The sequence below is a fragment of the Streptopelia decaocto genome (genome assembly GCF_964273445.1).
Source record: "Streptopelia decaocto genome assembly, contig: HAP1_SCAFFOLD_149, whole genome shotgun sequence".
NCBI classification, from domain to species: Eukaryota; Metazoa; Chordata; class Aves; order Columbiformes; family Columbidae; genus Streptopelia; species Streptopelia decaocto.
Genome location: NW_028117133.1, coordinates 55,194 through 75,264, shown reverse-complemented (window position 1 = coordinate 75,264; position 20,071 = coordinate 55,194). Strand labels below are relative to the sequence as shown.

Genomic DNA, 20,071 nt, shown 5'->3' with positions numbered 1-20,071 from the left:
CCAGCGTGCAGGGAAACGTGGTCCTGGTGTTGAGCAGGGAGCGCTCGCTGGCCCCCGCCCTGCCCAGACAATCAGGGCCCCTCACTCACCCATCTCCAGGTCCTGGGCCATGCACAGCTCCTGGGGCTCTGCTGGAGAGCTGCTCTCCTGGGGAGCCCTGTCCTCCTCCAGGGCCACCACGGGGCAGGTGAGGTGTTTGTCTGCCATCTCGTGGGTTTGGGGAAAGAGGTATGGGTGAGGAATGGGGAAGACTCGGTGAAACGCCACGAGTCTGCCAAGGGCAGCCGGGAAAGATGTGGGCTGCACTTGGGGAGTCCTCAGCACAAGGCTGCCGGGGGCAGAGGGGAGTCTGCCAGGGGCAGCTAAAGTGAGGGTATGGTTGGACTCGATGATCTTAAAGGTTCGCTTCCAACCAAAAGGATTCTCTAAATCTCAAACTCAATGAAAGACTTGGGCTACGCTCGGGGGCTCTCGCCAGCTCCGTGCTCGCACCCTGTCTCGTCACCGTCCTGCCGGACAGTGTGGGCTGGGGCTGCAGCTGCGCTGAGCACAGGCAGGGCAGTGGGTGTCACAATGTGAGGTCACAAAGGGCCCCACTGTGACCCTGCGCCTGGGGAGCGAGGGGCAGCATGTCCCGTTGGGAGGAACAGGCCAGTTCAGCCCTGGGCACCTGGGTGCTCTCAGGTGTCTCCAGGTCCCCCTTTGCCCTCCTGTCCCCTCGGGACTGCCCTGTTGCCCTGTGGTATGTTCCAGAGCCCCGTGTTCACCTGACTGGCTGATCTGAACAGCAGTGAAGCTGCTCCTTTAGTGGGTTTGTAGAGATTTCTAGGGAACTCCAAGGGTGGGCAGCAGAGGGGATGGGCTTTGTGTGCTGTCTCACTGCTTACAGAAGCTCTCAGTGGCTTGAGGATAAACTGACCATATAACCAAGTGACAAACTGTTGGAGCGGGCAGAGCACAAAAGGAGGAATCCAGGTGGTGGGGGGTGAAAAAGGTGGAAAGGTTGAGGTACTAAATGCCTTCTTCACCTCAGTCTTTAACAGTCAGAACAGTTGTGCTCCAGGTACCCGGCCCCTGGAAGCAGAAGACAGACATGAGGAGCAGAGTGAAGCCCCAATGATCCAAGGGGAAATGGTTGGCAACCTGCTACACCACTTGGAAACCCACAAGTCTGTGGGGCCAGATGGGATACACCCGAGGGTTCTGAGGGAACTGGCAGAGGGGATCACTGAGCCACTTTCCATTATTTACCTGCAGGAGGGCAAGAGACACAGAATATCCCTGCTTTCCCTTATTAAATTCATCAGTGGCCACACAGTGACTTTGTTTCTCGTTTAACTGTTCCTGCAGTAGTAACAGCTCATTATGGGGCCCTTGAATTGCCTTACAGGTCTGGGCTGAGTTTTGATCTGGACTGTTGCTGTGCTTGGCGGCTGCTGTCCTTGCAGACCAGATGAACTCACTTCTGCCACCCTGCCTGGCAGTTCATTCCATCCGCGTCACAGCTCTGTCTGCAGCACTGACAGCTCCAGCTCCCCCAGTCAGGTCCCTGGCTGAGGACATTTCCTCACATCTGGGCTGAGCCACCCCAGCTGTGGCACCAGCCCAGCTCTGACCTGCACAAGAAACCTGGTACCAAGTGTCCAAGAGCCCATGTGTGCAAAGGCTTTGCTGCAGAGCACAGACATGACATGGCCAAAGATTGATGAATGTCTCTCTAGACCTAGGAGTATAAAACCAGGATAAAATGCATGAACTCATTCAACTGAAGATATTCCTCCTTCAGCTTGGAGGAATTAGATCCTTTGCTGTAATCTTCCTGGTGTCCTGTCTAATGATGGGACAAGAAAAGTTGATTCTCATAGTAATTCATTGTTTAATACAAAGACGACAATGATGTGTCTCTGAAGAGGAGAGAGAATCAACATCACTGATTAATTGAGGTTGTTTGAAAGGATGTGCTCCTAGAGCCCCAGGGACACCTGGTGGAGTCCAGAGGGGACAGAGAAAGGGACATCATGGGCTGCTCCTGTGCTGTTGAGCTGGGCTGGGCTCCTGGGACACAGGGAGCTCATGGCAGCGGCAGCGCTGCAGAGAGACAGCTCTGCCCAGGAGCAGCTCCTCTGCAAAGCACAGCAGGGCTGAGGGCTCTGCCTGCAGCACCGAGGGCACAGGAGACAGGCATAGAGAGGGGAAAGGCAATGTGGGGGGTTGGTTGCTGAGGGCTCACTGAGAGACAAATCTTCACAGTTCTAACACGGTAAGTCTCTGGCTGTAGGACAATGCAGCTGCATTTCTTGGGGGATCTCCTAAAGATGATACATCCCACAATTTACAGGGTCTGTCAGGTCTCTCTCACAGTTTTTCTCATGTAGAGGACAAGAACATGGTCCAGACCAGCGCTTCGCTGCTGCACTGTCAGAGGAACACGGCAAGACGGCAGCTTCTGCTGAGGGCGATTGCAGGGGGAGCACCTAGGGGTGCCCAGGGCTGTCCTGCAGAGCAGGGTCCCTGCACCCCAGGGCTGTGCCGGGCAGGGACTCTGCCGCCTGCCAGGGTCAGCGCTCAGCCTGCCCGGGAGATCCCACGGCAGCAGCTGTGGGTGGAAGGAGCGACCCCCGACAGGGCAGGCAGGGAGCTTGTGGGGTTGAAGGGGGCTGTGTGGGTCAGGGCTGCTCAGAGCTCCAGATCCCCCCACAGACATGGCAGAGGGTCCTTCTGACCAACGACATCGAGACAGCAACAGCTGCAAGGGAAGGAGTCTGTGCTTTCAGTTTTCCACTCTTGCTCGTCTGGGTGTGCAGTGGAGATGGGGATTTATTTCTCTCATTGGAGCAGACACTGAGACCCCAGGTCTCGTTAGGATTTGTCTGAGCTGCTCCTGAGCCCCTGCACACACAGAGCTGCCCCTGGGCAGTGCCAGGAGGTGTGAGCAGGACAGAGCTGAGCACACAGCAGGTGGGACGGGGTCTGTGACACTGACAGGGAGCAGACCCAGGGACAGAGACACAGCTGCAGGCAGCACAGACATGGGCAGGGAGAAGGAGGTGGACCAGAAATGCTGGGGAGGGGATTCAGGACCCCCCTGCAATCCCCCGCAGTTCAGACACATTTCCCAGTGCAACCCCTGGTCTCCTCTCCTCCCCAGCAGACCCTCTGCCCCAAAGCCATGGGGTCCAGGTCACGAGTCTCCACCTCAGCAGCTGGACCTCCAGGTGAAGGGGTCCTGGAACGTGGTACACAAAAAAGGTGCTAAAAGTACTTGCTCTACAGTGTCATTATGTGAGTGGCAGCAGCACAGCCGGGTCAGGAGAAGGTTCCACAGCATGCCCGTCTGCCTTTCTGTCCTTGCTATATTTTCTGGTAGCACTGCAGTGTCCTTCCCTGTTTCTCCACCTGTCCCTAGTGCTCTTGCTCTCTGGGGTTGGGGTGGGAGTGTGGGTTAGTTTTTGTTCTGACACCAGCTCAGAGGGTCTTGCCCCAGAGCTGTGTTCATGGAAACTAAATGCCCAAACTCCATTTTAAACTGTGATGAACTCTTTTCTTCAGTTGGTAGAAACAGAATGAGCGGAAACATCCCTCCATCAGGGAGGGGGTTTTCCATGAGAAACAGCATGTTTATTTTCCTCAGAGAAGTCTCCCCTGATATGCCACTGTCTTTTCCTCCTTGCACAGGTCCTCATGCCCACAGGCAGCCAATGTCCAACAGCAGCTCCATCACCCAGTTCCTCCTCCTGCCGTTCACAGACACATGGGAGCTGCAGCTCTTGCACTTCTGGCTCTTCCTGGGCATCTACCTGGCTGCCCTCCTGGGCAACGGCCTCATCATCACCACCATAGCCTGGGACCAGCACCTGCACACCCCCATGTACTTCTTCCTGCTCAACCTCGCCCTCCTCGACCTGGGCTGCATCTCCACCACTGTCCCCAGATCCATGGCCAATTCCCTCTGGGACACTAGGACCATCTCCTTTTTGGGATGTGTTGCCCAAGTGTTTCTGGTTGTCTTTTTTTTTTCAGGAGAGTATTGTCTTCTCACCATCATGTCCTACGACCGCTACGTTGCCATCTGCAAACCCCTGCACTACAGGACCCTCCTGGGCAGCAGAGCTTGTGTCCACATGGCAGCAGCTGCCTGGGCCACTGGGTTTCTCTATTCTCTGCTGCACACGGCCAATACATTTTCACTGCCCCTGTGCAAGGGCAATGCCCTGGGCAAGTTCTTCTGTGAAATCCCCCAGATCCTCAAGCTCTCCTGCTCACACTCCTATCTCAGGGAACTTGGGCTTATTGTGGTTAGTGTCTGTTTAGGATTTGGGTGTTTTGTGTTCATTGTGGTGTCCTATGTGCAGATCTTGAGGGCCGTGCTGAGGATCCCCTCTGAGCAGGGACGGCACAAAGCCTTTTCCACCTGCCTCCCTCACCTGGCTGTGGTCTCCCTGTTCCTCAGCACTGCCATGTTTGCCAACCTGAAGCCCCCCTCCATCTCCTCCCCATGGCTGGACCTGGTGGTGTCTGTTCTGTACTCGGTGGTTCCTCCAGCAGTGAACCCCCTCATCTACAGCATGAGGAACCAGCAGCTCAAGGATGCTCTGTGGAAACTCATATCCTAGTGTTTTCTGAAGCAATAAACTGCCCATCTTCTTCTATATAGGAGTTTTAATGTAGCTAATTACAAGCCCAGCCTGTCAACTGGATTTTCTGGTGTTTTTGGTGGTTTTCTTATTGTGATAATGTTGTCATCCCCTTTCTAATTCACTGTTGGCTTTTCTTTTATAACTGTTGGCTGCTTAAATGAGCAGCAGTGCTCTCCTTGTCTCTAAACAGAATAAAGGGCTGTTTAGCGACTTGTTTTTCGGTATATCTTTCCTGCAAGGGCTTTTTGGAGCTGCAGAGACAGTTCCTGTGCGTGGGTGGAGGGGAAAACAGCTCTTCCATGTCAGCCCTGCCAGGGAGCACCAGCACTTGTTCTTCCACAGCTGTTCTGGCTCCACTCCCACACTCTCCTTCTCATCCCTGGTGTTGGTGCAAGGCCTGAGTGCTCTGGCAGCTTGGTCACCATCCTGCTGTGTGTCAGTCTTGTGAGCACAGGCAGGGACAGGCAATGGGCACTGCTGTGACAGAGCTGGCCTCATAACAGCCTTTCCAGGAAGAAAGATGATCTCCTATGGGCAATACACGATGGGTTATATCTTCAAGCATATGCTTACGATAGTGTCCCACAGATTCAAACACCAGTGTACAGCTGAACAGCGTGTGTGTGCAGGGCTGGCACACAGCAGTGTCCTCTCACAGCCAGGCTCCTGCCAGAGACCTGCAGGACCAGCAGAGCAGGGGCTGGGCTGTGCCCCTGTGCACTGGACAGCCCACAGAATCTGCCCCAGGGCATCATCATGGACGGGCCCCTCTCAACCACCATTTCTAGCCCTGACTTCTCTCCCCAGCTCACAGAGATTGTTCTTCCCTCCATGGAATGACACTGAATGACTAGGTCAGCACTCCATGTCTGCATTGTACAGATGAGATGTGAGCACGCACATCCTGGATGTGAGGTGAGATGTACCCAGGAGCACAAACAACATCAGCTATTCCTGGGGGTTCCATGAAAGCCTGTGGGACAGACAGTGTCTTGAGGTCACTTCATGTTGGCAGAATCATCCTATGGGAAACTGCCTGAATGCAGCACTGGGTTGTGCTTCCTTTAACTGAGATCCCCGTGTCCATTCCTCATGATGTGGGACATGTCAGATGAGTGCAGAGCAGGTGACACACCACAGGTCTGAGGTGCCTCCCGTCTTTTGGAAGTGGCACCAGGAGGCCAGAGGGAAACCAAGAGTACGGCCTCTATGTGCAACAGGGAAAGATTCCGTCCCTGAACACCCCTGGGTGCAGAAGGAGTTCACGAGGCCAGCTCAGACTTGGATGGCAGACAGAACTTGATATTTCTGTGTGTGACTCCAAGAACAAACCTCAGTGGCTTGGTGATATTCATCTCAGCTGCTGGAATGGCTCATTGCAAGTGTTCCTGTCTGCTACATCACCCTTGCCCATGATCCTGGGTTGTGCTCTCAAAAGTACCAGAGCACTCAGAGAGGTTCTGGGGTCCTTGGAAAAGCAGACATCTGACCCAACTTCAAGAAGGGCTCTTTATTACAATCCAGCCATTTTCCTCAAGAGGAGCTGCTCCTCCACCTGGTTTAGCGCCAGCAGCACAGGGCTCTCAGGGTCCATCGAGATCTTGGCCGCTTCCATGAAGAGCACACGATGACAATGGTCTCAGTTGCCAGGGAGCAGATGGAGGGTTCGCTGTCCTCCTCCAAGGGCTGAAGGGCTGCAACAGAAAGAAGCAGAGCCCAGATGAGCTCCCATGGCTGCAGAGACCCCCAGGCATCCCCTCCCAACCACGCTCCCTACTCACCACTGCAGATCTCAGACAGACTCTCCTTGCTTGGGTCTCTCAGGTGCCGCACAGCCAGCCCTGGGCACAGAGTTCCGTCAGCCCCTGCTCCCTCCCCTCATCAGGGCTGACCCCAGGGGAGAGCAGGAGCCGAGATGCTGGGACCGAGCGAGGTGGCCACCACGGCCACCTGCATGGGCAGGGCTGGGAGGGGAGGCCAAGGCCCTGCCCGGGGCAGCCGGTGCTCTGGCAGCCACAGGGCTGCTCCTTGTGCCAGGACAGCGGCGGGGACTGGGGCCAGGCTGCTGAAAGAGGGACCCGAGGGCTGTGACTCACCGATGAACCTCACGGCCGCCTTTCGCAAGCTGGCCTGAGCATCCCTCAGGTACTGCAGGCTCAGGCTCAAGAGCTCTTGAGCTCTGCTCCTGTCCCGCTCCAGCTGGAGAGAGCACAAGGGTGTGAGCACATCACTGTCCCTCCCCAGCTGGCCGGACCAGTCCCTCCCCACAACAACCCACATTCCCCTTCCCCCCCGGCCATCCCCGTGTTCCAGCCAGGAGCCGTGTGGGGCTGAGAGAGAGACACAGGCTGAGGGGTCCCAGGGGTGCTGAGAGCCCTCCCTCCCGCTGGCTGCGGGGCAGAGGGAAGAGCCCCTGGGGGCTCTATTCTTGACGACAGGGAACAAGGATGCAGCTCGGGGCTGCAGCAGGACAGGCGAGGCACATCTGCAGAGCCCACAGCACAGACATGTGGGGCAGCCCTGTCCAGCCTGGGCCCTGGGCCTTGGGGGTTGTCCTCACCAAGCTCTCTCCAATCCGCCATGTCTGCTCTGTCTGCACGAGGTGTTTGAGCTGTTTCCACCTGAGCAGTTCTGCGGCACCGAGGAGGGCTTCCCTGGCAACCTACGGAACAGCAGAAGCTGGGAGATGGCACCACGTTCTGGGGCAGGAGACCTGGTGTCCCCCTGCTCTGGGCTTTGTTCCTGGGGTGATTCTGCCCTTAGGGACCGGGGACATGCCCTGGCCCAAGCGCCCAGGGGTCTCTTCCCTGCATCACTGCTCGGCTTTGAAATCTGTACCTTGGCCACACTCAGCACTTGGTCACTCATGCGGAAGAAGAGAGGGAGCAGGCCAAGTCGCACTGTGTTCTTCATCTCCCTCTTGTCGTTCCGCACCACCATCTTCATCAGGTCTCTGAAGAGGCTGATGGAGCTCGCTCTCAGCTGGCTCAGCTCCTGGGAGGGAGCAGCACAGTAGGACCTGAGCACCAGCAGCTCTCTGCCCACGGGGAGCAGAAGCTCCTGCATGGCTGATGGGAGGGGAGATGCTCCAGGGCGGCATTGTGCACACTGCAGTTGTGGCCAGATCTGCGGCCCTGGGTGCGTGAAGGGCCACTCAAGGGACTTGCTCAGGCAGTGCCTGTGCCTCAAAACGCCGTCCCTGCATCCCCCAGCAGCCTCAGCAGCCATGGTGGGGAGGAGCTGTGGGAGCAGCTGGCAGGGAGAAGCTGGGCTGGGCTGCAGAATGCAGAAACCATCCCACAAGAGCCCCAGGGAGAAAGGAGAGAAGCCCCTGCTTTGAGTGGCTGGGCAGAAGGGCAGCTGTCATTGTCCAGTGCCCACCCGCGGGGCTCAGGCTTATACATCAGCCTTATACATCAGCCTTATACATCAGCCTTACGTCATCAAAGAAGGGCAGGAGAAATTCTGCCAGCAGCACAGCGATGGGACTGGCCTCCTCCCTCTCCAGCTGAGCCATCACAGCTCTGAAGACCACCAGAGCCTTCATCCTGATGGCCTTATTGCCATACTGCAGGACCCACATCAGGTCTGGCAGCATGACCTTCATCTTTCTGGCCTGTATGAAGAAGAGAGTTGCCCTTTTGGGACCAGGTCCATGTGTGGAGAGCTCCCCAGGCAGCCCCCAGGCCCCACCATGGCAGGGAGGGCCTTTGGAGCAGGCACCCCAGCGCCTGACTGCCAGCCAAGGCCAAGCCCGAACCCACTGCCCCGGCCCTTGGCTGCCACCATGGCTGCCCTTGGCGACACCCTACTCACCATCTCGTCTCTCTGTGACAGCGTCATCATGCCCCTGAGCAACAGGGAGAGCACCGTTGGCCTTCGTTGCCTCAGAAACCTCATAACTAGGTACATTGGAGCAAACTCCTCCTCTTGCAGATCACTGCTGGCCAGTATCTGAAAGCAAGCCAGCAGTGAGTGACCGGCAGAGCTGCTGGGGCTTCTGGCACCGTGCAGCTCCTGGGGCACCAGGAGCTTCTTCCAGTAACTCACAGCCAAGCGAAGGATGGCGGTGTCCTCCCGGTGTGTATACAGGACCCTATAGTGCCGGTCCCGGAGTTGGATGTGCAGCTCCTTCAACACGTTCTGCAGGGTCTGGGGCACGGAGAACATCACCTCCCACAGTGCCAGGGCAGTGCTGCAAGAGAGCGCTCTGTCAGCAGGGCAGCCTGGGCCACAGCAGCGTGTCTGGGCTCCGCGCTGCAGGACGCCTGGGATGCCCTGGGCAGCAGCAGAGGCTGAGCTGGTGCTCCCGTGGGGCTGGCAGGAGCGCAGTGAGGGGGCTCTGGGCTGGCTCGCTCAGCTGTGGCTGCTGCGGGCCTGGCTGACCCCAGCGCTGGAAAGCGTGGTGGGATGGAGGGTCCTGCTCCTCGGGGGTGTCCTGCAGGATTCTTTGGTGCTGGCAGCCAGAGTGTCTCCGGGCCCCTTTCCCCACAGGGAACAAGGCCTCATGGCTTTTGTGGCCGGTACCTGTCTCCTGGTGGTGCGATTGTCAGCAGCGTCGACACCACCTCCCCAGGGCACTTGTCAGCCAGGGGGACAATTAGGGTCTCAACACTCTGTTGGGCTGGTGCCGTGCTGATGCACTCCAGGGTTTTATAGATGCAGCTCGTGATCTTTGGCACCTGGAGGAGACACAGGTGAGGATGGTGCTGCCACTGGAGTGCAGCCATTTCCTCAGCTTTCCTTGCCATCCCTCTCTGCCACCTTCATGTGGCTTCATTTTACTGGGATTTGAGAGGAAGAGATGGATGGAAGGAGGAACAAGGCCTGACAGGGCCGAAGGGCAGGACAATCCAGCCAAAGGCCACTTACATCCACCAGCCAGAAATCGCAGTCTCTCTTGACCATGTCCAGCATGTTTCTGGCCGCCTCCTTGCCAAAGGTGCTGGAGTCGCTCATGGCCTTGATGAACACCAGGACTATGTCTGTTTTCTCGGAAGGCTGGAGGTATTCTGTAAAGAGCTAAGGGAGGAAGGGAGGCAGCAAAGCCAAGTCACACCGAGTGCCCCGGTGCTGCTGCGTAGCCGGGCAGTGCCAGCAGCCCTGCAGAGACACCCGGCAGTGCTGCGGCAGTGCCCGCAGCAAAGCTGGCAGCAGGGGCAGCAGTGACTGCTGGGGAGGAGGAGAAGAGAGGCCCGGGGAGAGGGAGGAGGGTTGGGGTCCTGGGCACAGGCTGCTGGCCCTGCCGTGAACCTGGGGTTGCTGGTGGCCAGCAGGACTGGGGCTGCTGCTGGGACACTGGAGAGCAGCCCTCGCATCGTCCCTGCTTGGGGACAGCAGGAACCCTCTCAGCAGGGACAGGGAGGCCACGCCAGCCCCCTGATTGTGGAGGCCTTTGTTCACACGAGTCCCCTGCTGGTGCCACCAACAAGAGTGCCAGCAGGAGCTCTTTACCATGACGTCGGGTTTTAGCCAATCCTCAGAGGAGCTGTCGGGATCTTCCAAGTGGGGCTGTCGTGCTTGATTCCTCCTGTCTGAACAGCAGGGAAACAGAGAGAACTCAGTAAAGCACAGCAGCTTTGTCAGCAAGCTTCCCAAAGCACCCCGAGATCTGCCCTCGTGATGGCAGGGCGTAAGTGGGCAAGGAGAATTCTGGAGGGCATCAGGAACAGCTTCTTGCTACAAGCACTGGAAGCTCTAGCCAGGAGGACTCAGAGATAGACCTGCTCTTCACTGGCAGGAAAACCATGGCTTTGGGTCATGGCAATCAGCCGTATGTTTGGGTCTGGGAACCACAGAACAGCGGGCTTCAGGATCCCGAAAGGAGGGAGGAAGGAGAGCAGCAGAGAACAGATCCCAGACTTTGGGAGAGCGCTCAGCTGCTGCAGCAAAATGGCAGCTGGGATGCTACGGGAAGCAGCTGGGAAGGACAAAGGAGGTGAGGAACAGGAGCAGACCCATTGGGAGATGTCTGTGTGTAGAGGAATTGAGCCCAACACAACTTCTCTTACTGTTTTGTCCAGCCAAGAAGACAGAAAGGTGCTGCACTGCATCTCGAGCCAGAGTTCTTGCCTCTTCCCAGGAATGTTGGAAAAGGAGGAGATGCCCCAGCAGCTGTCCCAGCTCAGGGATCTGGATGTCTCTATAGCTGACAGGGCCGTGTATGTCTGTCCTAGAGCGGCACCAGGCCTGGGCGAGGGAGACAGAACAGCAGGAGGGTTGAGGGCAGGCGGCTTTGCCAAAGCCCTGAACCCAAGCGCGTGTCCAGGGCTCCGTGGGCAGGCAGGACTGTCCAGGGCCATGCCGGTCACAGCTCCCAAAGCAGCTGGGTGGGCAACAGCCCCGCGTGGGGAGAGCTGCAGGCTGCTCTGGGGTGCAGGGATGGGCAAACGGTCTGGCCGGAGGGTGCCTGGCTCCTTACCCCCAGTGTGGGATTCTCAGCCAACATGAAGCTCAGCCCCTCAATCCTCCCCACGGTCCTCTGCCGCACATGTTCTCTCTCGGAGCTGCTCAAAGTCAAGAGCATCTGGGAAGAGAGAAGCTGCTGGTGAGCACTGGGAGCCGCCACCGCTCCAGCAGAAGCAGCACCGCTCAACTCTTGTGCTGGACTGGCCCACTCCATTAAGGGTTCCCCAGGACTCGACCAAAGCCTGTAGCGAGGCTCTTGCCCTGGGGTCCCTGGCAGGCTTGGGGCACATGCCCCAGGCCAGCCCTGTGGCCAGGCAGGAAGGCAGATGCCACCCTCTGTGGCCACTGTGCTGCGGAAGAGCCTGGAGGGCAGCCCCTGGTTCCCCGGGGAGGTGGGCACCCTCCCGGCAGCGCTCTCTGCACGGCACGGGGTGGGACTGTCACCTCCAGAGTGGACACCCCATCCCCCAGGGTGAGGAACAGCCCTTGCGAAGCCCAGACTTTGCACATCCAGACCTGGAAGATATTGTGCAGCAGGTCACTGACTCTGGAGGCACGAGAGTTGAGAAGAAACGCCTGCAGCATGTTGTCCATGGACCGCATGGTCTGCAAGAACACAACGGGTTGTGGTCGTGTTTCCTGCCACCCCTCTCACTCCCAGGAGACTGATCTGAACTCCCAGCACTGAAGGACGACTCCCGCACTGCTGCGCTGTGCCCGGGAGAGACCCGGGGCAAACAATCTGCTCTGGGCAGAGCAGCCTGTGAAACTGGACGTGGCCAGGCCCACAGGCAGGGGACGAAGGGATGAGGGTGGGACAGCAGACCTGAGACCCTGCCCTGCCTTGGATCTCTGGTTCTATCGTGGCACGGGGTGGTTGGGGAGCAGACAGAGGGACCGGGGGCTCCTGTAGCTCACGCAGCACTTACTTCTAAGTAGAGGTAACGGTCCATGTCCTCCACTTCTGGTGGAAGCGCGAAGACACTGGAGAAGCAGGCTTGGAGCAGCCGTGTCTCCTTGCCCTCCAGCACCCCCTCCACTGCGCTGCAAAGAGAGAGAGCAGCCAGCCGCACGCTGGTACCTGGAGCAGCGCCTCGAGGCCTCGTGCAGGCGGCCCCGGGAGGGATGGGCAGGTACCTCAGTTCGGCAATGGCACGCATGGCGATCTGCCGCAGCGCCGTGCGCAGTTGGTCCCTGGGCTCCTCTTCCAGCAGCACCTGCAGAGCACAGCCGGGATGGGACCTGCAGCTGCCAGCACCCAGCGCCACCAGCCCCCGGCCCTGCCCAACGCTGTCCTCACAGGGTGCCGGTGCCGCAGTCCTCGACCCCTTCCCCAGAGCCGCCGGGTATCCCCTCACCTCGATATTCTCTGCCAGCTTGTATCTCCGGCAGAAGACATCCAGGCCCCTTGGCGAGCAGTGGCGCCTGCTGGTGTCACACAGGTCACGGATGTCCATAAGAAACCCAATCTTGTGGCTTTCCTCCTGGCAGCCGGGGAGCAGAGAGGCAAACAGGGAGCGTGAGATGGGGACACGCGGCCAGCGGCACCGCAGCATGGGGGTGCAGTGCCCATTAGAGACCTGGGAGCAGCAGCTCTGCCCAGCCTGCACCCTCCAGCACCCGCAGCAGAGCCCCTGTCAGCAGATGCCAGCACAGCCGCCTTTAAAGCGGCCGCGGTTACCTTTTCTGGGCTGCTGAGAAAGGACACGATGGAGTCCATGTATCCCCTTAGAAGTCCATTCACAGGTAACGCATCGGCATCTAATAAAGGGGGAGAGCAGGGAGGGCTGCAGAGAGGGTTTGCAGGCAGGACAGAGCAGAAGGAGATCTGTCCCCCATCCAGCCGCACGCCCGCTGCCCCGGCACAGTCTCCCCGTGCGTGTCAGGGCTGCAGGGTGCCCGGCAGACGGGCTGCGATGCTGGAGCCAGGCAGGACGGGGAAAGCGCCCGGTGCAGCGGGTGAGGAACTCGCTTCAGACGGGCAGGAAAGGTCCCCGTCCCGCAGCACGGCTGCCTCCTGCCCGCCCAGCTGCCTCTCACTGCCCGTGCCCTGCAGCAGGAGCTGGGTCCCCTCTGCCCGCAGAGGCTGTGCTGGGGCCGGCTCCCAGCTCCGAGCAGCCCTGGGCTTCAGGCAGCATCCTGGCCAACACCTGTGGAAACCCCCTGCCAGCGTGCAGGGAAACGTGGTCCTGGTGTTGAGCAGGGAGTGCTCGCTGGCCCCCGCCCTGCCCAGACAATCAGGGCCCCTCACTCACCCATCTCCAGGTCCTGGGCCATGCACAGCTCCTGGGGCTCTGCTGGAGAGCTGCTCTCCTGGGGAGCCCTGTCCTCCTCCAGGGCCACCACGGGGCAGGTGAGGTGTTTGTCTGCCATCTCGTGGGTTTGGGGAAAGAGGTATGGGTGAGGAATTGGGAAGACTCGGTGAAACGCCACGAGTCTGCCAAGGGCAGCCGGGAAAGACGTGGGCTGCACTTGGGGAGTCCTCAGCACAAGGCTGCCGGGGGCAGAGGGGAGTCTGCCAGGGGCAGCTGAAGTGAGGGTATGGTTGGACTCGATGATCTTAAAGGTTCGCTTCCAACCAAAAAGATTCTCTAAATCTCAAACTCAATGAAAGACGTGGGCTACGCTCGGGGGCTCTCGCCAGCTCCGTGCTCGCACCCTGTCTCGTCACCGTCCTGCCGGACAGTGTGGGCTGGGGCTGCAGCTGCGCTGAGCACAGGCAGGGCAGTGGGTGTCACAATGTGAGGTCACAAAGGGCCCCACTGTGACCCTGCGCCTGGGGAGCGAGGGGCAGCATGTCCCATTGGGAGGAACAGGCCAGTTCAGCCCTGGGCACCTGGGTGCTCTCAGGTGTCTCCAGGTCCCCCTTTGCCCTCATGTCCCCTCGGGACTGCCCTGTTGCCCTGTGGTATGTTCCAGAGCCCCGTGTTCACCTGGCTGGCTGATCTGAACAGCAGTGAAGCTGCTCCTTTAGTGGGTTTGTAGAGATTTCTAGGGAACTCCAAGGGTGGGCAGCAGAGGGGATGGGCTTTGTGTGCTGTCTCACGGCTTACAGAAGCTCTCAGTGGCTTGAGGATAAACTGACCATATAACCAAGTGACAAACTGTTGGAGCGGGCAGAGCACAAAAGGAGGAAGCCAGGTGGTGGGGGGTGAAAAAGGTGGAAAGGCTGAGGTACTAAATGCCTTCTTCGCCTCAGTCTTTAACAGTCAGAACAGTTGTGCTCCAGGTACCCGGCCCCTGGAAGCAGAAGACAGACATGGGGAGCAGAGTGAAGCCCCAATGATCCAAGGGGAAATGGTTGGCAACCTGCTACACCACTTGGAAACCCACAAGTCTGTGGGGCCAGATGGGATACACCCGAGGGTTCTGAGGGAACTGGCAGAGGGGATCACTGAGCCACTTTCCATTATTTACCTGCAGGAGGGCAAGAGACACAGAGAATATCGCTGCTTTCCCTTATTAAATTCATCAGTGGCCACACAGTGACTTTGTTTCTCGTTTAACTGTTCCTGCAGTAGTAACAGCTCATTATGGGGCCCTTGAATTGCCTTACAGGTCTGGGCTGAGTTTTGATCTGGACTGTTGCTGTGCTTGGAGGCTGCTGTCCTTGCAGACCAGATGAACTCACTTCTGCCACCTTGCCTGGCAGTTTATTCCATCCGTGTCACAGCTCTGTCTGCAGCACTGACAGCTCCAGCTCCCCAGTCAGGTCCCTGGCTGAGGACATTGCCTCACATCTGGGCTGAACCACCCCAGCTGTGGCACCAGCCCAGCTCTGACCTGCCACAAGAAACCTGGTACCAAGTGTCCAAGAGCCCATGTGTGCAAAGGCTTTGCTGCAGAGCACAGACATGACATGGCCAAAGATTGATGAATGTCTCTCTAGACCTAGGAGTATAAAACCAGAATAAAATTGCTAAATCCATTCAACTGAAGATATTCCTCCTTCAGCTTGGAGAAATTAGATCCTTTGCTGTAACCTTCCTGGTGTCCTGTCTAATGATGGGACAAGAAGAGATGATTTTCATACCAGTTTATTTTCTAAGAGGAAGAATATAATGCTGGCAAGAAGTGTCTGTGCAGAGGAGAGAGAATCAACATCACTGGTTACTTGAAGCTGTTTGAAAGGTTGTGTCCCCGGAGCCCCAGGGACACCTGGAGGGAGCCCAGAGGGGACAGAGAAAGGGACATCATGTGCTGCTCCTGTGCTGCTGAGCTGGGCTGGGCTCCTGGGACACAGGGAGCTCATGGAAGCGGCAGCACTGCAGAGAGACAGCTCTGCCCAGGAGCAGCTCCTCTGCACACGCAGCAGGGCTGAGGGCTCTGCCTGCAGCACCGAGGGCACAGGAGCCAGGCACAGAGAGGTTAAAGACAACATGGGGTGGAGGATGCTGAGAGATCAGTGGGAGACAAATCTTCACAGCCCTGAAAAGAGTAAGTCTCTGGCCATAGCCCAATTCAGCTGCAGTTCCTGGAGAGATGCTAAAGCTGGAACATTCCACAAGCTGTGGCATCTGTCAGGAGGGACGTTGCAGTTTCTCCAGTGTAGAGAAAACATGTTATATAGAGGTGAGTTTCTCTGCTGCACCTTCAGAGGGACATTTCTAATGGGCTTTTTCAAGGAGAAGGTAAAGGAAGGGGTTACAGTAAAGCTAAGGAGCTTTCCCAAGTCCTTATTTTCAATTTCTTTCTCTTGGGGAATTTGAGAGGAGAAATGGAAGAGTAGCTCTCATACTTGAACAAATCACTGAGACCACTCAGCTGTAACTACAAGCAGTTAGTAGGTCTGATAGGAGCCTCCTGATGAGCCTTCATCCACTCCTCTGCCCATGGACAGATGCAGCATCGCCTTTGCTGGACCCAGCAGGATCACCCACCTGTCTTTGTTTTCAACCTGCAAACAGGAAGATGCTCCCAAGCAGTGCCCTGCAAACAGGCAGGTGTCTGTAGGGCCAGGGGGAGGGCACAGAGTTTGGGATGGGGTCTGTGAGCACTGACAGGGAAAAGACATGGGACAGGGAATCACCTCCCAGGAGGAAAATCTCCTGGCAGCAGGGACATGATCTGGGAAGGAGGAGAAAAAACAGAGCTCTTGTGGGAGGGAGGATGTAGAAATCTCTGATTGATCCCCTGCAGGTCAGATCCCTCCTGTGAGCAGCCCCCTGGCCTCCTGTCCCACCCAGCAAAGCCTCTGCCCTCAGGGCCGGGGGCTCCAAGGCATGAAGCAGCTCCTGTGCAGCCAGAGCTCCAGTTCCTCTGCAGAGCACAGGGGCTGAGAGCAGCTGCCCGGCAATGTTGGTGTCTGGGAGGTGGCTGCACAGCTGGGGAAGGGTGACGCTGTCTGAGTGCCCGGCTGCCTCTGCCCTGGCCTCTCTCACACCCACCCTCACCGCATTTTCCTTCTTGCTCCCCTGCTCTGGGTCACTGCTGTTGGGATCTTGTTCTTGCTGTCAGGCTCTCTGGGGATGGCAGTTTCAGCTGCAGAGTCACAGCCTGATCTTGTGGGTCCTTTCCTGCAGGTGTGTCCATGGGCACAAGTGTCCCAGCTTTGCTCTGACCTGTGGAGTGTGGGCAATGAAGTCTGTAGGGTTGAATCTCCCTGAATGAAATGCCATCATTCGGACACTTGGCTATCTGCATGAGGTTTCCATCCCAGCTGTGAGCTCCCCTCCGGGATGCAAACCCATCCTACAGCATCTTTGTGTTATCTGAAAGTCTCAAGGAGAAGCACAGAAATGGTGTGACAGACAAAATGCTGTTTGGTTTGTGAAATGAGCTACTTGTTCCTTGGGCTAAATGTGGGCTGCTGAGACCTTAGAAAACAGTGAGATGTGTAGTGGTCTGAGGTGGATCCCTCTGCTCTCAGCAGTGTCTGGTGGCTTTTCAGGGTAACATGGGAGTGTGATCACCCTCCATCTCAGAAAGTGCCAGCCCAGGGCAACTGGAGCAAGACAGAGGGACAGAGCAGGTCCCCTCACTCTGCACTGACCCACAGGCATCCTCTTGCCTTGCAGGACTCGCTCTGTTCTCCCTGAGTGCAGCAGAAATGCTGAGGGTTTCTGACACCCAAGAACATTCCCCAGGGTGAGAGGGGAGAAGGAGCTGTAAAAAACCCCAAACCTCTCAAACTGCCTTCTGCCATCTCATTTCCTTATCCCTGGGAGTGCAGATGCTGACAGGTATTTCTGGACCAGGAGCAGCTTCATGTGACAAAGCTGAACCCCAGGACTGTTCCCTGCCCCCCGTTCCCATGCCCCCTGCTGCAGAGCAGGGCTGACTCCTCGGCAGCCAGCGGGCACAGGCCCTGCTCCTCACGGCACCTCCAGCCAGCACCACCCAGGGCTCAGACATGGAGCTGAGGGAAGGTCTCGAAAAGGACAAGGGGGGTGTGGAGCAGGGAGAGGGTGTATGAGAAATGATTTTGACTCTGCTCAGAGAAGCATCCCCTAACGTCTCACTGTCTTTTCCTTCTGTAACAGTGCCCTATGCTTGGAGGTAGCAAATGTCCAACAGCAGCTCCATCACCCAGTTCCTCCTCCTGCCGTTCGCAGACACACGGGAGCTGCAGCTCTTGCACTTCTGGCTCTTCCTGGGCATCTACCTGGCTGCCCTCCTGGGCAACGGCCTCATCATCACCACCATAGCCTGGGACCAGCACCTGCACACCCCCATGTACTTCTTCCTGCTCAACCTCGCCCTCCTCGACCTGGGCTGCATCTCCACCATTGTCCCCAAGTCCATGGCCAATTCCCTCTGGAACACCAGGGCCATCTCCTACACAGGATGTGCTGCCCAAGTGTTTCTGGTTGTCTTTTTAGCTTCAGCAGAGTATTGTCTCCTCACAGTCATGTCGTACGACCGCTACGTTGCCATCTGCAAACCCCTGCACTACGGGACCCTCCTGGGCAGCAGAGCTTGTGTCCACATGGCAGCAGCTGCCTGGGCCACTGGGTTTCTCAATGCTCTGCTGCACACGGCCAATACATTTTCACTGCCACTGTGCAAGGGCAATGCTGTGGACCAGTTCTTCTGTGAAATCCCCCAGATCCTCGAGCTCTCCTGCTCAGACACCTACCTCAGGGAAGTTTGGTTTCTGATGGTTTCTTTCTTTGTAGTCTTCAGCTGTTTTGTTTTCATTTTTTTCTCATATGTGCAGATCTTGAGGGCCGTGCTGAGGATCCCCTCTGAGCAGGGACGGCACAAAGCCTTTTCCACCTGCCTCCCTCACCTGGCCGTGGTCTCCCTGGTTGTCAGCACTGTCATACTTTCCCACCTGAAGCCCCCCTCCATCTCCTCCCCATCCCTGGATCTGGTGGTGTCTGTTCTGTACTCGGTGCTGCCTTCAGCAGTGAACCCCCTCATCTACAGTATGAGGAACAAGGAGATCAAGGACTCAGTGTGGCAACTAATGAATGGCTGTTTTATGAAGCAATAAACTGCCCATAATCTTCTGCTTAGCATATATAATGTAAATCATTTTCTCACTGAGTGGTTGTGCCCATGTCCACTGGACACCCTAGAGAACCTGCTGCAGGTCAATCGTCATGGACCAGCCCCTCACAACCACCATTTCCAGCACTGGCTTCTCACTTCAGCTTGAAGAGGTTCTTTGACCCTCCCTGGCATCACAACTATTGACTAGGTCAGACATCCATGTTTGCGTTGTGTAAACAAGATGTAAACAAACGCACAAAGTGCTTCTGAGGTGATGAACCCGAGTGAGCAGAAACACCATCAGCTGTTCCTTGGGGTTCCATGAAGGTCAGTGGGACAGACAGCGTCTTGATGTGATCTCATGTTGAGAGTAACATCCCTTGGGGAACCACCTGAGTGTAGCACTGGGATGTGCTTCCTGGAACTGAAGTTCCCATGTCCATTCTTTATGCCATGGGGCATCTCATGTTAGTGCAGAGAAGGGTGACAAATGGCAGGGCTGAGGTGCCTCCCAGCCTCCTGGAGTGGCAGGAGGAGGTCAGAGAGACACAGTGACTCCTGCACCTGTGTGTACAAGGGAAACACTCTGTCTCTCAACATCCATGGGTGCATAAGGAGTCCATGGTGAGGTTACTTTTCTCCGGTCAGGCTAAAGACCACAAGAAGTCTGACGGGTTGGGGTCCCTGCCTGCAGAGCAGTTTCTGAGATAGTCGAGCTTTCCATGGTAGTGGGAAGAGGCCGGAGAGGGGAAAAAATAATAACTGAAAAGGACAACTTGGGAGGTGCATTCTGGATATCAGGAGGAAGAAACGTCAGTGGAAGGGCAGTGCTGCGGTGCAGGAGGTCACCCAGAGGCCGTCGGGATCAGCCCGTGGCTTTGTGTCTCAAGAAACAGCCAGTGAGGGTGCAGTGAATGAGGCACGGACTCTCGGGAAGGTGCATTGAGACACATTTATTACAAACTCAGGCTTGCATTTATACTTGCTATGATTCTTGCTCAAGCATTTGCTGATTTGCAAAGTGAGTCATTACATAAACGATATATTTTGTGTTCCCACCAAAGTTACTGCCATAAACACAGGTTTTGTCTGTCATAAGCTATCCCTCTGTCCTTGATGTATCAATCCTGTATCAGCCCCTCTGTTCTTGATGTATCTGCAGCATACGGTACTTGCTGCTTGTATTTTTCCACTAGTGCTCGTTCTCACACTGTCGACTCTCGCAGTTTCTCACAGGCCCGATCTTAGCACACTGCCACATCTCCCCTTTGTGTTTAATAAGTGCATAGCCATAGCAGTATGTAATTGCATAGCTATTACCTGATTAAACCTTTTTTCAATCATTTGTTGTAACTAGATGTCTCTTTAAGACCATTTAAAAACCCAGTTGGAGATTCCTTACAATCCTGTTTAATCTCAGAAAGTTTTAGCATATTTATAGCTTTAGGTATAGTGTGTCTAATCCTGTATAAAATCCGCTGTCAATAACAATTCAGCCTGTTGCTAGATTTAAGAATGTTATGATTCCACCCTGGATCGACCAAGGGACAATTTTGATCTAAGTTCCCTGTATATTCCCTGACAATATC

At 56.6% G+C, this 20,071-nt stretch overlaps 2 protein-coding genes across 2 annotated transcripts; both read left to right on the top strand.

The window, feature by feature from the left end:
- Positions 1-230: 230 nt before the first annotated feature.
- On the top strand, positions 231-5,477 carry LOC309451869 (olfactory receptor 14C36-like; the record flags this gene model as incomplete). Its single annotated transcript, XM_082076576.1, has 3 exons — positions 231-234; positions 3,748-4,508; positions 5,445-5,477. 3 exons carry the CDS (start codon positions 231-233, stop codon positions 5,475-5,477), a joined length of 798 nt encoding a protein of 265 aa, XP_081932702.1.
- A 12,073-nt stretch (positions 5,478-17,550) lies between these two features.
- On the top strand, positions 17,551-18,483 carry LOC309451868 (olfactory receptor 14A16-like; the record flags this gene model as incomplete). Its single annotated transcript, XM_082076575.1, has 1 exon — positions 17,551-18,483. One exon carries the CDS (start codon positions 17,551-17,553, stop codon positions 18,481-18,483), a length of 933 nt encoding a protein of 310 aa, XP_081932701.1.
- Positions 18,484-20,071: the final 1,588 nt, after the last annotated feature.